General features: G+C 45.9%; 1 protein-coding gene across 10 annotated transcripts in view; it reads right to left on the bottom strand.

The window, feature by feature from the left end:
* Positions 1–17,139, bottom strand: part of FRMD4A (FERM domain containing 4A) — a 350,418-nt gene that overhangs the window by 44,646 nt on the left and 288,633 nt on the right. For all 10 annotated transcript variants that reach the window (XM_084517308.1, XM_084517305.1, XM_084517306.1 and 7 more), the window contains 4 exons: positions 12,477–12,560; positions 6,130–6,195; positions 5,871–5,928; positions 3,994–4,080 (listed from right to left, as the gene is read on the bottom strand). In XM_084517308.1, the coding sequence (XP_084373434.1) occupies positions 3,994–4,080; positions 5,871–5,928; positions 6,130–6,195; positions 12,477–12,560 (295 nt within the window). The remainder of the gene's footprint in view (positions 1–3,993; positions 4,081–5,870; positions 5,929–6,129; positions 6,196–12,476; positions 12,561–17,139) is intronic.

Genomic DNA, 17,139 nt, shown 5'->3' with positions numbered 1-17,139 from the left:
CTGAAAGATGCCTTTGGGCTCTTATGGCAGTGCCAATATCCCCCTAGAACAACAGAGACGTGCCTGGTGCTACTGCAGCTGCTGGAACATGCAGATCTCACAGCTACAGGCTACAGTGCCGCTGCTTCATGCATGAGTCTCTCGGGATGGAGTGGAGTTATGTTCCTACCTGCTGGTTAAAATGAACCAACGTACCTGGACAATATAGCCGCAGAGAGGCTTATTCTTGCTGAAGACCTGGCTCCAAAGAATTTGCTTTGGTTTATCATGAATTTTGGAAGGTGCTGGCCCAAGATGGTGGGTCTTGAGCCCAACAGGACAGTGACTCCTTTGTGATGTGCTTTTCCAAGGCACACCAGGATTGAAGGGCCCTTTCCCTTCACAAGGAAGAGTTTGTAGAAGCTACGCCTTCACAAATATAGAAGGAGATAGACCTTATCCATCCCAGAAGCTGTGCACTGCTGCTACAAAAATGACCCAAGTTCTGCAAGCCACTGGTGAACTTCTAGCATGCCTCGACATCCTGGAGGATGTGCAGGACAACATCTAGCAGGACATTCTCTAGCAGGACAGAAGCCGTCTTTCCATATTCTCTTTTTCAGCTGCAGTGATGGATTTTGTTACGTGTACTCACATGAGACTGAAACTTTTGTGTTTATTTAGCACCTAAGAACGAACTGCTGTCTGATTGTAACTGCTATGGACCAAACCTGTGTTTAAACAGTGAGCATTTCAGAGGCAGCCTGTGGCAGGGCTTACTGAATCTGGGAGCTAGCCCCTGGACGTACCGGGAGAACGATATGCCTCAAAGTGATGGCTTTGGTTAGCTTTGGGGCTTCCACAGATCGAGGCAGGAGGGAACATAAAAATAGAAGCTCAGAGTCCCATTAGGCTCTGCAGCCCAGCACAAGCTGCATTCCAGTTTAATGGCCCTGCATTCCTGCCTGAACCACCTCCAACTAGGTGCCAGATACCCATCTCAGCTGCACCCCCAGTAATGCTGCAGGACTTCTGCCTCTGCTGCCAGCAAGATCAGGTTCTGGCCCCACGTCAGCCCCAATTCTCCTCTCCAGACTCATGCAACTCGCTGACAAACCCAGTTAGCTTTCTGGAGACACGTGGCTGGTTTACTTCAGCAATTTAATAAAAACATGGTTTTGACTGCCTGCTAATGGGATCTCCCGAGCTAGGCTCAGCTGCTTAGTGTGGGTTACAGTTTTACTTGCAAACACAGTAAGCATGGAAATCTATCTCGGATGACATCATAGGAAAACATTACCAGCTCCCTTAGAAGACAAGCAAGGTTTTTGCATGCATTTTATATAAATGCCTTGATTTCAGCTGGTTTCTCGCTACAATTTTCTGCTTGTGTTTCTTCCAAGGCTGATTTATTTTTCCGTTGCATTTTTTTTTCAGTTTGTTTCTGGTGTTGGCAATGTGAGGGGATGAAACGATAAATATCAGAAAAGACACAATCTACTCCCTCCTCCCCTCTAATTTTACCTTGCAGAAAAGTTCATCAAAGCTCGCCCCTCCCTTTTGCACAGCGGAGACTGGAACCAGCCCATTCTGGTGCAGTGAAATGAACCAGATCCTGTGGTAGGCTCCCAGATACCAGGGTTATCAAGTGCAATTTTACAATTTAATTACCAGGGAATTAAACACTGTGCTTCACTGAGGCTGTTGGGTTGCTCTCGCCAGAGGGTTTTACCACCTGTGTGGGGTAAGAAGTCTTTTATACTTGGTCTTCTGAGGGTAACAGCACACAACAGTGAAATTTTGAAGCCTTAGCTACTCTGTATATGTCCAGTCCCTGCTTTAGTCTGTGCATTTGGGAATACCCCGACCAACAGATGGGGTTTGAGAGCATCATCATCATCGTCATCTAGGCTGCCTCTTCACTGCTATTGTCTCTGGATTGTGGCAATGAACAAATTTGAGCCTGGAAATTCCTACTCTCCCCTCCCACCCAACCTTCCCTCTCTCACTTATGACCACCTCTGCTAAGCTGCAGAAATTCTCAGTGGTTTACACGTCAGGCGGCGTTAATGTTTGTAGTTTCCTGGATTTCAAACATAATTTGCTGAGAAAAAAAAAAAAAATCTGAATAAAGAGAAACGCCCTAGCTTTTAGGATTATGCTTGGAGAAAAAGGGTGGGAGATGCCCATGGTCTTTCTGATTCTAGAGGCAATGGGAGAGCTAGAGGCAGGTTACGGGGGACACAGAGAGCACAACGAAGATGCTTTCAAGCTCTAAAACTGGTGCTACAGATCAGATCACCGTGTGCAGCTGAGAAAAAAGTAGAGAAGCCAAGAAAGGAGACTTGACTCTTAGGTGGAAATGGATGTCTTATCTCTTGAAGTTGGAGTACCGAGCCTCATTTCTTCTTTCTTCTGATGCTCTCCCCTAACGCTCTCATCCCATCAGGGCTGAAAAAAAAAAGGCTATAGCTTCTGGATGGTTGAGTCCTGCCATGGCAAGGCACTGTTTTCCTCCAAAGTAATGTTTCTGCCACTAAGACTGACCTCTGAAGGTGTGTCTTAAGGACATATCTTCCCCAGGGGGTTGGCACTGTTGGAGATGTGTGGGTGCAAACACCTCGTCTAGGCATGTTTTAAATTATCACGTGTGAGTACGACTTGCCCTGCAGGTAATGATTGATCCCAAACAGATATGTCTTTTAGAGCACAGATGCTCTGTAAAGATCCCCTTCCTCCCCTCATCCTCATTCACTCCTTCAGTGAGTAAAAAGCCCCATGAACAGCCTTCAGTGAACAAAAGGCCAGTCAAAGAGCCTACCACCTCCTGCTGCCTCCTTAGCAGTTATTTTTTCTACTAAAACCTTGCTTTTAGTTTATTTTAACAGAAGGTGCTATCCTTGAGGACCAGGCAATGTATGACTTGAATGTGATCAGAGGAGGGAAAAGAAAGGGAAGGGGACACCTTGGCACAGAGACGACACAAAGAGAAATGCAGTGTGTTAATTCAGCATTTTGATCTCCAGAAGAGCTGCCTGGGTGCTCCGAACCTTCCAGTTCTGAGACCTTGCCTCCTGACATCCCCACGGGTTTGCAATACAACAAATACTGTTGCTGATAGACTGTCCATACCAGCCTGCAGAGATGAGCTTTTTTTGTACTGGACTGCATCCTACGTAGCAATATCAGAGCACACGGGTCTGCCTGGCTGGATGAGCTCAGGAGACCAAAACCATTCTCCTCCCTAATGAACAGGATATTTGGCAGCTGGATTTCTCAAAAGATGCCTTGAAAGTCTCACTAAAAATAGCAACAAGGAGACCGGAACAGCCAGTCATCAATGAGTAAGCACTAGTTTTATGATCAGATCTTCATGCGCTCTGCCTTGATTTGTGAACTGTCTCAAAGTAAAGTTCCTAAACAAATCGGATACTGGACAGAAACCTTTTAATGCATTTTCTTTAGGCACGTGATGAAAGTCTTCTTGCCCTATTAGCTTGACATTAACTCTTCAGCTGGTAAAAGCATTGCTTGTCAAATGTAATGCTACTCTGGGGAGAACCAGATCTTTTCTTGTTGTAATACATGGAAGAAGCTTTCCTGTCTCAACTCCCCTCTCCCTCTCTCAGACTATTTATAGCTTGACAACAGGCTATTAGAAGGTGCTTAGGTCAGCTGAGCACCTTCAGTCCCACCACAGTTAGTGGGCTGAAAGGTCTGCAGAACCCTAGAGCACCAGTCCTACTGTTCCCATTTCTGTCTTACGAACCACACTAGAAAGAAGCATAAGGCACAGGATTCGATGTCACTTATTGTCCCCCCATACCACAGCATTTAATGAGTGAAGAGCTCCTTTTATCCGTTGATTCTCTGCAGATATTCAAAGTTTGGGAGAAACTTCACATCCTTCAAAATCACACGAATCAATGCCAGCACTTGCCATACATCACACCCTCAATTCAAGCTATAACATGAGAGGCAAGCCCAGACCTTAACAGAAAAGTAAACACTTACCTTTCTTGGTTTCACTTTGTCGTGGTAGTCGTATTGAAAAATTCCTTTGTAGCTAAGTCCTAACCACCAAGGAATTCCCTGCTTGTCCTGAAAGAAAAAAAAATAGAGTTAAACTGAATGGGAAGAGGAAATGCTGGAGATTTCCTGGGTTGTATTTCAAGGTAAATATTTGTTTCTAAGCAATGTCCTTGAATGTCATGGGTGCCATTAAATGGCCCTGGCTGAATTACCTCAAGTCGCAAAGCTCCTCAGTGTTAAAGAGAGATCTTTTTCATTTTTAGCTATGACATCGAAAACCATTTAGAATGCATCACCTGCGATCGAGTTACTCAAAATGTTGCCAGGGGAGGTTTGGCATTAGTCCCTCGTGCAGTGGTACATCCTCTTTCTCTACCATGTAAATTATTCAGTCTGAACACTCAGAGATCGGAGAGGAAGGAAAGAGAATCAGCCAGCTGACTTGAATTATGTGGAGGGATTTTAGCATTAATCTTGAAAATGAAGCAGTAATGGGATCTGAGAGCTACCAAGTGATAAGGTCTGACAGGCTTGGACCCAACTGCTTTGTGTCTGAGTGCGCAATAAAATGGCCTTGTGGAGTAATGGCTGATATCTGATACTAGCCCCTTAGCAATTTACTGAACTGGAGTCCTCAATGAAATTACATCTGTTCTGTTAATGCGATAAAGAAAGGCAGGGTAAAACCCAGCTAAACCAAACCCCCCACATCAAGCAGAAGCAAAACCTATTATGTGCAATATTTGTTGCCTCACTGATGCTCACTGGCATTTACTGATCATGGAGAATTCACTGGAACAGCTCGCAAGAGCTTGCAGGCTTGGACATGCAGCCCGATCCATCCGATCTTGCTTGGTCTGGAGTAGTCCAAGAGATGCAGAGGGTATTGGAGTGATCCTAGCCTCTGGTAAAAGATGAGGCTAACGTGTTTCACAAAATTCCTTGCACATTAGCAGGAACAGACCAGGAAAGCACATCTCCCTGAGACAGGTACTGTCAGATCGTTGTGTTTTTATGGTAGCCCACGTGTGGGAGATGTATGCAAAGCCCCTATGATCCGTGCAGAGAGATAATGATGAAGCACAGCAAAACTTCAGGGGTGATAAATGGGGGAATACGCTGTGGAGGGTGTGGATCTAGCTTTCTCTATATTCTTATTGATTTCTCTACTTAAGAAAAATAATAACTCTTCACAGCTGGTCAGGCAGGGAAGCAGTGATAGTAGTATGAGACTGGAAGATTTGGTGATAAAACACTAAACAAAAGAAATAAGGAATTTCAGGAATAGCTGCATGAAATTCACACAGTTAGAAGCAGAGAAGGGTTTTGTGTGTGGAGGGGTACAACACGCCATCCCTAGAATACGGTCTGGTGTTTTGGCATTAAAAGGGTGTACTCCATCTGTATCCATCTTCTATCTCAAGTGAAGGGAGCTGGTGTCTGCAGATTATGGCTGGCCCTAGTTAGTTGCTCTTGGATGTGCAGGTTAGGAAAAATCTGACCTTGTGGAACTACGAAAAGGAGTGGAACACTGAGCCTGCCAGCAGAGTGGCTGCTGGTCCCTTTGGTGCTGGTTCACTGGCATCACCAGAGCTTGCTGCTGCCTGTGAGCTGAACATCTCTAGCACAACAGAAAGACTGCGAGAGTTTTATCTTGAAGAACAGGATTTTCCTCTGGGGAGCTATATTTACCAAACATTCACTACTCACTTGAAATAAGTTTATCCTACTACAGGAAGCGAAACAAGACTTTAGCAATAGGCATTGTATTCTGAAAGCAGGATGGTTATTTGCACCTCTCCCCCTTCCTCTCCACAGTCAGTTTAATTCAATAAATAAACCTCATTTGTAGCACGTACCTTTACTGCGTAATAATGCACTCCATATGTTGGGAGGGATTCTACAATGCTCATGTAACTGCAAAACAACACATAAGAGAAGAACGTGTCTGAGAAGCTGAGAGAATGATCTGAAGTGCTTAAATAAGAAGTAAGTAACTACTTAAAAAATAAAGCATTAGATGAGATTTGAGGCATAGTTACATATCGGTTTTACAGGCCAGTATATACATTTCCTGATAAAACAAAGGTCACCAGAAGTTGCTTTTATTTCACTTACTTTACAATTGCTTGACCTCTTGTCTGACCGTTTAGTTTCTTGTAATGTTCAATGACTCGGTCCTCACTGGAAAGGAAGAAATGAGATGTTACATTTAAAGGCAGTATCATGACTTACTCACAAACACGCTATCTATTTGTAGATACTTTTCCCTCTCCACGTTACTCTCCTTATCTACAAATGGTGCCTACAGTGTTGTAGAGCATGGCAAAGAGATGTTTGCTGCTCAAGCTTTACCCTAGCTGGTGCAACTTCTTTCCAAGCCCACCGAGTTCTCTTAGTGAGCAAAGCTTTCTGAAATTGGTGGCCACTAATAGCCCTAAACTCCACAGATTAGTCCTCACTGCAGCTACACAAAACCATCTCCAGGAGAGCTAGTGGCAGTACTGTGAGACATCTCCCTCAGCAAGGAGTTAAATTCCCAATGTACACGGAGGCAACGTCTGCGGCAGGGAATGTGTCCAAGCCACTCAAAGTTGGGTCCCTTTACTGTTAAAGTATCGATGTGCCTTTGCATATTTCTTGGTTATATTAACTTGCTTTCCCTCAGGCAACGCTTGGCCATGTGCTGGCAGTTAGCATGGGTCAGGACCCATTCCCAGTGCTGCTTTGGAGACTAAGAGAGTTTCATGGCACAGAAGGAGGGCGTTCTGTGCCAGCAGAGAACAGTTCTACGTGTGTTTGATAAATTCACGCTGAGACATTCACCTCTACACAGTAGAGATGCAACACCCAAGAGCAGGTCAGCACACCCCAGATGACAGAGACATCTCTACGCTCACCTTTAAAGAATCTCATTCCTGTTCTCTGGTGAATGAGCCCAGAACCAGAGCGATTGGATGCTTTCAATCATGTGTCAGCAAGGTGACAGCATGGCAAAGCATAAGCCAAGGTCCTCCTTTCAAAGGCTCATGGTTCTCTCTTTTGATTTTAATAGCATTCTGCTTCATCTACAGCCATGCAACTCATGACAGCCTACAGGTTTGGTACTTTCAGGCTAGTCTGACTTTGGATCTTTAATTTCCAGCAGTGTGATGCCCACAGGACCAGCTCTGCTCCATCGGCATGGCAGAATGCCCAAGTCCTCATTCCTAAACCCAATCTCTCGCTCCTCATCTTGTCACTTCAAGAACAAGGAGTCTGTTGAGCCTCCCGGAGGTACATTACAGAACTTGCTAGGGCAAGAGGAAGGAAACCTGAACTGCCTACATGTCACCTTTCTGCCCTCCCCACCTTGCAGGGCACAAGCTTCCAGTGGCACCGGGTGGCCAGCTAATGCCATCATGCTACGTGTAGTTTAGGTCAATGAGAATGAGCATTGCTCCTTCCCTGCATTTCCTAGGTCTTGCTGGACCTTTAAGGGCAACCACACGGTTCTCCACGATGTGGTGATCCTTCCCCAGGCAGAACTGAAGCTGTTTTTGCTGAGTAGACCCTCAGAATAATTTTAATGTTTAGAAAATACCCGTAAGGAAATTCAGCAGCTATGAAACCATATCCAGCCCGCTGATCCGAGCAAGTTCCACAGATGTTCTGGGCGTGCACATGAAGGCAGAGCCCAACTCTCCTGCTACGATTATCATAAACAGGATTACTTTTGGAGAAGTAACTGAATTACATGAGTGTTCAGGACTGGAAGATCTCCAAACCCCATCATTTTTAATAAAAAAGATGGACTGAGAGGGCTTACAGCCCTTCGAAATTACCTCGTAAACCCACAATTACATGGGGATGCAATTCCTCTCTGTCTCAGACAGGAACAAACCAGGATTGACTTCTCAGAAACCAGTGGAGTTTCTCCAGCAGAAAACGCTCTTAGCTTTGGTTTCTGCTCTGGGAATTTATCAGAGAGGTCGAGCTCTGATATTGGTGCTGCTCAAGGAAAGGAGAGGGGCACCCGCCTGCTGTTACCTCATGTGATTCTGGGTGGGCTCTGCTTTCTCACAGATGATTATTCTAAGGTTCTGGATATGTTCCTAAACCATACTCCTCTGGAAGTATAGGGACATCAATTAATGGCCCATTTCCTTCAAAAGGATAGACTGGATGTCAGGGAGCCCTCCTGAGCAGCTAGATGAATAAAATTATGTTCTCAAACCATACCAAAAGACGTGGGATAGTCCAGACTCTTCTGTTTCCCTACAGAAATACAGGCAACACTCCCTGTGCCTCCACTGCCCTGTTGGGATACTGATGATGTTCCTTTCTGCTGCATAATGTTTTGAGGTCTACAGGTGCTAAATGCCAGATGAGCATTATTCTCATTTCTACTTTCTTCTGGACAATAAATGAATAAATAAATAAAATAAAGCCTGAACTATCAACTGGGGCATGAATATGGGGATATACTGCCTCCTGCCTTTCTATAGCACTGAGTTAGTCCCATTGGGAAGAAAGACAGGGGTGCTCCAGAGCACCATTCACGCAGTCTGTTTGGATGGGAGGGGGTTATTATTATCATCACTTCTCCCCACTGACAGTAAAGGGCCCATTGTTGCGCTGGAGATGTCTGCACCGAAGAAATGTTCGTGCTCAGATGAATCCCACCCTAGCTGCCTGCCAGACGCTCCTCAGATAGTTCCTGGGGCTCCTTTTTCATCCCCGCAGCCCTGTGCAAGGACGATTGTGCAGTCCGGAGGTCACTTTCTGCCTCCAGCTCTGGGGTGGAGGGGCAAGCCCAGCACGTGCCAGGGAAAACAAGCAAAATCATTCACGGGTCAGAACAGAGCATTAACAGAGCTTATAGACCTTCTCCTCTATCGTTTCAGCTGCTCATCTCCGAGCAGCTGCCGTGCTGCTTTTGACAGCTGGGAGAGAGCTGGGAGGCTGCCTGGACCACCAGCTGATATCTCCTCCTGCCCAGCTGTGGCTGGTTGCTGTGCCAGAGACACAGAAACTCATTCAGAGCTCATGTGGAGGCATGGGGGAGGCGGGAGCACTACTGTCTGCTTGTCAGCTCATAAAATGTTCCCCCCCGAGCTCCGAAAATTAATACTTGGATGATATCCTGCAGCAGATAACTCTGATAAAGATATTTAGAACTACCAACAAATCCCTTCTGTCCCAGCAGCCTACAGAACTGGGCAGCAGGAAATCTGCAAGCAAATGCAGGGCCAGAGTTTCTTATCACCAGATCCAGTTTTTCAAAGGTATTCACTTCTCCCCTCTCTCCTCAGCACATTGAGCTGTTTATTTTAAACATTGCTGTACCTTACTGTTACTCTGTCTGCAACCTGATTTGTCCATTTTGATGATATTCTCAAAGTTACTTACAATATCTTTGTTTGCAATGATTTGTGCAGTCAAATACGGCCCCACTGAACCCAGCAGAGCATTTCTTGGGCCAGTGGGACCAAGAGGATGATCAGAGCCTGGGGTCTGTATTGTATAAGAGAAACTTGTGATTTCCAGTTGATATTTTCAGTGTTAGATTTTTTAGGAATGCTGATGGTTGCTAAAAACAAGTTTGCACTCAGTCTGTTGGAAGCCAGGGGGAAGAAGGGGGAAGTCTGGCTTCCCCCTGCTTAGTTGAAAATCCACTTCTAGCATCCACTTTTGTGCCATCATCTCTGCTCTTGTGTTCTTACTGGCAGTTTGGTACTGAGCTGGCTTGCTGGGGAGGATCTGGATTGAGATAAAATGCAATGAAAATGGCTGCAAAGGAGCACTGGGAGCTAACACACTTTCTAAAGATTCTCTCCAGTCTCACCGTGACTAGTTTTGCATCTAAAATAATAAATCCTGTGAGCTCTTTCCACGCATGGGCAAGAGAAATCAAAACTCAGGGCCTCAGTTCCTGGACTGTGTGGGAGGACCAGAAGCTCAGCTTTCATTTAAAAGTAAAACAACACAAAAAAAAAAAGAAACCACCCTTCTTGCTTCAATCAGCGATGCTATGGAGACGCTTGAGAACAAGCTGTGGAACTGATTCGTCTTAATCTACAGAGAGCTGGAAACAGCAACTCCGTGCCACACAAATTACAGCCTTCATCTTTGTTGTGATGTCTGCAAATCCCCAAGGAGAGGTTACAGTGGCGAGGCCTGCAGCAAGGGTGTGTAACCTGCAGACTCCAGGAAGGAGGAGCTGGGGGCCACAGGCTGTCTTCCTTCAGACCTCACTGCAGCGAAGAGTCCAGGACTCATCCTGCTGCTCTTACTACACTCGATAGGAGCAACAGGTGATGCTTTTTCATGGTGTGACAGAAATGACATATTATTTCTTGCAGTTCTAGGTCAGTAACTTGCTGAAAGTATTGCAGTATCTACCTGAACATCTGTATTATCACTTCTTGGTCCATTTCAGATAATTTTTTGATGCAGTTGTAAATACAGTACAGGGTTCTTTGGTAGGTTTGTTTTAAACTAGAACAATCAGTTGTCCAACCCTTGACATTTTAAATGCTCCTTTCTGGAGCTGGAAATTCACTTGCTATTGCTTTGTCCTAATACTGAAGAACTGGAGCATAAAACTGCATATAGAAAGGGACAGGATAAAATCTGTATCTGGTACGCAATCTGTGTGAGATGCAAAAGAGAAGGGATAGGGTAACTACGTTTTTTAAAACGTTGTCCTCTTAGATCACTGAAGTTTGAGCTTTTTGTCTGGTTCACCAGCAGCCTCTTCTTGAGAGCGTTCAGCATTTCAGGGGGGTGTTTATGAAAAAGCCCCCATTAAAAAATAATGAGCTACTGGCACATAACAGCTCCCTGCGACCTGGCCACTGAAGTGAAATCACAAGGGAGTCACAGGACTGTAGCCACTGGTTTTATTACCCCCTTGGAGACAGCCAGCTTCCCAACCTGCGACCTGCTCTGAGTCACAAGGGAACTCCCCCAGAATTAAGCTGCTAGAAGTGCTGTAGCCCGTGTATAACCACGAATACTCACATCCTGAGCATGAGGCTTTCACATGGCTCTTCTTGCTCCAGGTTGCCCAAACCGAAGGAGGGGATGGAGGCAGTCCCAGACCTCGCTGGGATTTCCCAGCAGAAGCCTCTAACGTAAATGTTCTGACTAACTCCTGCTGACAGTGGGGGCAGACACGTCCTGATGGGCAGACGGAGCCTCACAGGCTGCCTGGGTTGTCACTGCTTTCCTCTATACAGATGTTATCACAGGCAGCCGAAATAAAGCCTCTGTGGGCACTTTATTAAGACCTCACTCTGTGTCAGTGCTGGAGAGTCTGATTTGCCTTCTTCCCTGTCCATGGCTCCTCTGGTGGTGGCTTTTAGCTTGAGCTACCTGCCTGTCAGTCAGACCAGGCCACAGATCTGGCTGGAAATGGACTGGTTTTTAATTTGTTTGTGATTCGGGAAGTATTAGTATGTGAAAAAATGAAGGAGATGCTCGAAAGAGGGAGATCATTCTGCCTCCAGACTGTGGTGATCCACATCTTTTGTATAAATGTCCCTCATCTCAGCCTGGGACTCTGGCTGTCTCCTGATGTGCTCAGAAGATGATTGGGACCTCACAGACTGGTTTGTCTGTGGCCTGACACTAGGTACAGCTGTCTGCTGTTGTAGCCATGCTACGAAAAGCGAACGGACTTCCTGGCAAAGTAAGAACTGAACTCTTCCCCTGCCATCCTCAGATTACCAAGATGCAGGAATTAAAAGAGGAGCTGATAAAGAAGTTCACTCCCACCCTCAGGCTCAGAGCCTAATGCTTTAAAGACAAACATGAAAGGGGAACAAACAGAAAAATCAAGTGAAAGCATCTCCCTGTTAATGAAGAGTGTTTCCCCAAATTCTTTCCTATTTGCACAGATAAAAGGGCTGGGCAGGGTGGTACAGAAGCTATCTGTGGGGCACACCAAACTTAATTATGGCCTTTCTCCTACCCTGCATTCTATTCTCAGTGCAATAAAAACTAAAGTTACAAGGCTCTACCTCTGACCATCACCTAGGTCACTAAGAGGAGGAATAATTTCCTTTTCGTTCAGCTGTGCCACACAGAAAGGGCTTGCAAGATGAAGCTCAGTCACTCAAAACCAATAAAGAGAAGAGCAAAACATTGACATGACAAGCTGTGGTCACGCTTTCTTTGGACACATATAAAGTGCAGGAAAAGGGAACGGCACATTAGGTCCCCTGCTTTCATTTTGCGTGCTTACGGTGAATTTTCTGGCCAGGCATTAGGGCAGACATTTGGCACATGGGGAAACCGAGGCTCAGGGTGGTAGATTGACGTGGGCTGAATCACACGGTGAGTTGGTGGCAGAGCCAGAGCTAGGAGATGGGAATCCCTGCATCCCTGCTTCACCCTCAGATCACTAATTGCTGTAGCCAGGCCCTGGATGAGACACTCCAAAGCAGTGATACGTTAAACAAAACAGAGTGATACGTTACCAGTAAGCAAGGGAAGGATGCTCCTTCAGCGCTGGTGTTGGAAGGGCTGGCAGCTTCTTTAATTCATTCCTTACAACTTCATTGCTGAAAGAGAGTTCAAAAGGAGGATCAGGCTACAAGAAAACAACCACAATATTTGATATGACCTGACCTAGCTGGCAGGCTGCTGCAGCTCTACATCTGTTCCTCCTTAACAAAAAGCAATGGGGTTTCCTTTCTCTTCTCTCTTTATTTGTTTTATGGCAGACCAGTTAACTTTTCCCTCTATTATCAGAATTGGAGAGAAGCTGTCCCAGATGGTTAAGCTGAAGCTCTGGGCTCACTAGTCACCATGTCACATTGCGTCGAGCAGGGTTCAACACGTTCACATAGAGAAAAGAATAAGGGGAAGAGAAAAAAAAAAAAAAAAAAAAAAAAAAAAAGAGATGCAAAGAGATGCTTTCAGCTGCAGAAAAGCACCTTTCTTTAATGCCTACAACCTGCTGCAAAAAGTAATGATTTGCTTTCTTAGCATCACAGGTTGCTCTTAGCCTCTTGCCCCAGGGAACTGGCCTTTGCACAATGTCTTCACTGATGAGGTTCCAGCTTGAATTTATGTCCTGCTCCGCAAAACCCTTCGTTATTCTCCGTGCGATCTCCAGTGATGGCTCCAGCCAGCTGGAGCAGCATAACTGCATGAAATAACTCCATGAGCTGGGAAAGCTCACGGTGTGGCGAGGCAGATTTCATGGCGGGCAGATCCCCACAGATGAAATTAAACCATGGGGTTTTCTCCTAGAGGTCCAAGATGCCTCCCTTCCCACTTACAAACACACACGGTATTGTGAACACACAACAAAAAGTCCCTCAAAGTCCTGGGAAGGAAAGCAGTGCTGTTGCTGCTTTTAAAATCTTAGAAATGGAAACCAAGAGGGACAGGCAGGACACCGAGGATTGCCCAAGAACTAATATTTATTGGCTAACTTCTCAATAGCAGGTTTTTTTTTTTTTCTACCTTCTTGCATCCTGCTCCATTAGAGACTCCAAGAGTCCCGGGACATTGTCCTGAGCTTTGTTCTGGTCCCTGGGCCAGGCTGTGATGGCTCGCAGAGATACGGCGCTGCCTCAGCTGTAAATTCCTTCCCGCAGCATTTCTCCATAGGCACAGCCCAGCAGCAGGCTCTGCCTGAGACCTCGGTGGGGCTGCCTTAACCGGAGTTTGCAGGTTAATTGCTAGGTTGAGCCATAGGGTAAAGCACTAACATAAATCCTGGATTCGCTATTTTGGGGATGCCTACAAGCATTGGTTATCACGGGAGCTCTCTGACAAGCAATTCAGTGGTTTTAAAACGGGACCAGACCTTCCAGTCCAAGACAAATCTACAACAGAGATGCCCAAGTATCAATCAGACTTGAATTTTGCAGTGTCTGAAGACCCACTCCTGCCTAAATCTCACGGTCAGTTGAACATCAGATCCTCCTTTGTACGTGCAAACGCTCAAAAACCACTCCGATGTTTCCTTCCACGGCAGGTAAATATCTGCACAAGCCTGAACACGAAGCTGCTCTGCTCCACGTTATCTGCTGATCTGGCCACTCTGCTCCGTGGTTGACAGCCCAGAAAACAAGCTGCTGCTGTTTACAGAGTTCGCAGGATCTGCTCAGAGACATCCCCACGGCGTGTACATACTCAGCTCCTATCGATTTTTTTTTTTTTTTTTGACGTTATGAAAGAAACTGGAAGAAAAAAAAAATACAGACAAAAAAAAAAAAAAAAAGCCAGAACAACTGGAGCACAAGCAGCAGTCCCCACCCTCAAGTGAAGACTTTCTGAGGCTGGTTTCTCACAGAAGGAAGTTGAGAAACTTCCAAGACTTTTCTGGGAAGACAGGGAGGAATTTCCAAACAGGGGCTTTCTGAGCCCAGACAACTGTCAAGTAGGACGATTAGCGGTGACGAACTATCTCGGCGAGGCTGGGAAAAAGCCTGAACCAGCGCAGGCTCCTGTGAAAGCAAGGGCTAACACCACTCAGCTCCCTCTTCTCTGCCAGGGAGGAGCAAAGCTTGCACAGCAATAAAAATAAGTCTTCAAAAAATCAGATGAAAAGACACACTTAGTGATGCTGTCGGATGGGATCGGTATTTCTGATAGAAAACGCCATAAAGGTGCCTCACCACTTCAAAGGGTCAAACGCATTTCAGGTAATCACTTCCAGGAACAAAAAGGCATTTCGTGCCCTGCTCCATATATTCACCGAGGCTTCTGGCAAGAATTGTCTCCAGCCAAAAGAATTTAGGCTTCCCAAAGGATGGCAAATCAAACCGAAGGAAAAAACTAAGGACTGATGTTGCATTTAACCGGTGGCCAGGGGGTCACTTTCCCTTTGGCTCCTTTGAAAACACCAAAGTCCTTCATTTTTAAAGTGTTCCCGGTGGGATTACAAATGGTTTCCTACTTACTGCCTTTCCCACTCTTCCAGTGAAATATCTCAGTGTGTTTATTTTATTACTGTCTTTAGAAAGTGTTTAACCCTGTCACTTGTGTTGCATTTGTTTTCTGAGGTGTCCACCCCCAGGGCTGGTATATATGGAAGGGTGCTTTTAATGCAGATTTGTTAATGTAAAGGGTAAAAAGCTCCAACCACGCTTTCTCCGTGTCCTCCAGACCACTTCAATCCTGCACGATGGTGGAAATTATTAAAAAGACTGAATAGCAATATGAAAAGTGAACCGGGAAAGCCATCTGCGTGGGATCCTGAATAGTTAGCCATCCAGAAATCGGGCTGGCTGGCTGGAGAGTGGACCTCGAAAACAGGTCCTTTCTGCCCTCGTTATTTCCTAGTTTGCTGGGAGATGACTTGGAGCTGAATTGAAATGTTGAACATTATTTAACTGGAGGAAATGCAGCAACAAAGGCCTGCCTGAAGAGCTAGCTGCAATATTTCAGGATTTTCTTTTATTTAGATCCCCAGCTTTTCTAAGCTAGATCCTCAACTTTTAAGACCAACGTTGGCATGGGTTTCCCAAAGGTTTTGGTCAACATCAGACTGGCTTCTGAAGCCGGTAGGATTAATCACGGGGGGAAATCTCAACAGCAATATGCCATGCCCCATTCCCAAATAAGCCAGAGCACCAGTTTCCTTCCTCTTTGTAGGCCTGAAGAGGGTCACACCTTTAGGATTTACATTCCTCTAAAGAAATGAAACTTGAAACTGCCTTTTGTCCACCAACCAAGTGTGACTCGGCCTCCCAATGACAGGCAATAGTAGCTTGGGTTAACAGCCTCTATATCAGTTTGCAGGATACCAATTCAGGAGCTTTACACAGGTGATCCCGTGCCCTTGAAATCCAAGTTTTTATAACTAATAACAAAAAGCACCGAGCAAATCTTAAAGGTATTGTTTGAGCTGAGAATCAGCCGAAGGGGGATACCTGATAGTCCTAAACGAAGTGATATGTACCCGATTAAATGTAAAAATGCTTCAGTCTTGTTAGCTGAAGCATTTGGGGAGTCTTAAATAAAGTGAAAACCTTTCTCTGTCACTGCAGAGGACTGGAAACTTCTCAAGGAGAATAACTTTTTACTTTAAAACCTTGCTCAGCTCAAGTTCTGCCTCAATCTTTATCAACTCAGAGATGCTCCCTCTGCACAAACCTGCTGAAACCCGGAGCTAGGCCAGGCCACTTACGCCCAGCACTGCGAACTGCTTGGCTGAGGTCACCTAAAAACGTTCAGGATCTCAGGGTTTCTGATGGATTCAGTTCTGAAATGAAACACATGTACGAGATGGAAAAATACTTAGTCAAACTGTGCGCTGTAGAGGCCAAACTGTCAGGGCTGCTGCGGTATCTTAATTCAAGATAGATCAGGGTGGTGCAGGCTGTGTGCTCTCCAGGTCTCCCAAACAGCCACTGGGGCTTTTCAGCAGTTCTTTTCTAGATCCAGGCCAAAGAGAAACTCGCAGTTGCACAGGCCATAAATTGGACGGTGGCAGCAGACAGCACAGGTGTGGAAATCTGCAGTCTGCATTCCAAGCATGTAACCCTGCTGAATGAACTTTTTTTTTTTTTTTTTTTTCTCAAAAAAGCGGGAGTTCAGGAGTTCAGCCTTCGCGCAACATGCGCTGCCATGAACGAGCTGCTGTCTCCGAATCTCAGCAGTGAGGCATTCCCAGCTGCAGCGCTCCCCTGTCTCAAGGAGCAGCCAGTTCCATCCCTAACAACATTTCAGCAGCAGCTAACTGCAGGCGTTGAAGCCAGCGTCAGTCCTGCGAGCAGCCAGCCCGTATGTCTTCAGCTGCAGTTCCTCTTGCCGGCCCCAGGTTCCTCTCAGATTTTGTACTCCTGATATGAACGAGCACAAGTCTCAGTGGGCAAGTCTTGACCGCAGTGACCTCACGGTGACTCCGGTAGCTCCTGGATCTCACCCAGCACGTAAAGCTCTGTCAGTATACGTTACAGGGGAGGCACTGGACAGACATCCCCGGAGATGCTAAGTCTGCTCCTACAACGTGGTCGTGGAACAGAATTATAGAACATCTGGAGTTGGAAGGGATCCACAAGGATCGTCCAGTCCCGCTCCTGGCTCTACACAGGACCGCCCAAAAATCAGCCCATGTGTCTGGGAGCAGTGTCCAAATGCTCCTTGAACTCCAGCAGGCTCAGTGCCACGACCACTGCCCTG

This window comes from Aythya ferina (assembly GCF_964211825.1).
Source record: "Aythya ferina genome assembly, chromosome: 1".
Lineage (NCBI taxonomy): Eukaryota > Metazoa > Chordata > Aves > Anseriformes > Anatidae > Aythya > Aythya ferina.
The sequence above is the reverse complement of the archived record's forward strand: the minus strand, read 5'-3'. Positions and strand labels throughout refer to the sequence as shown.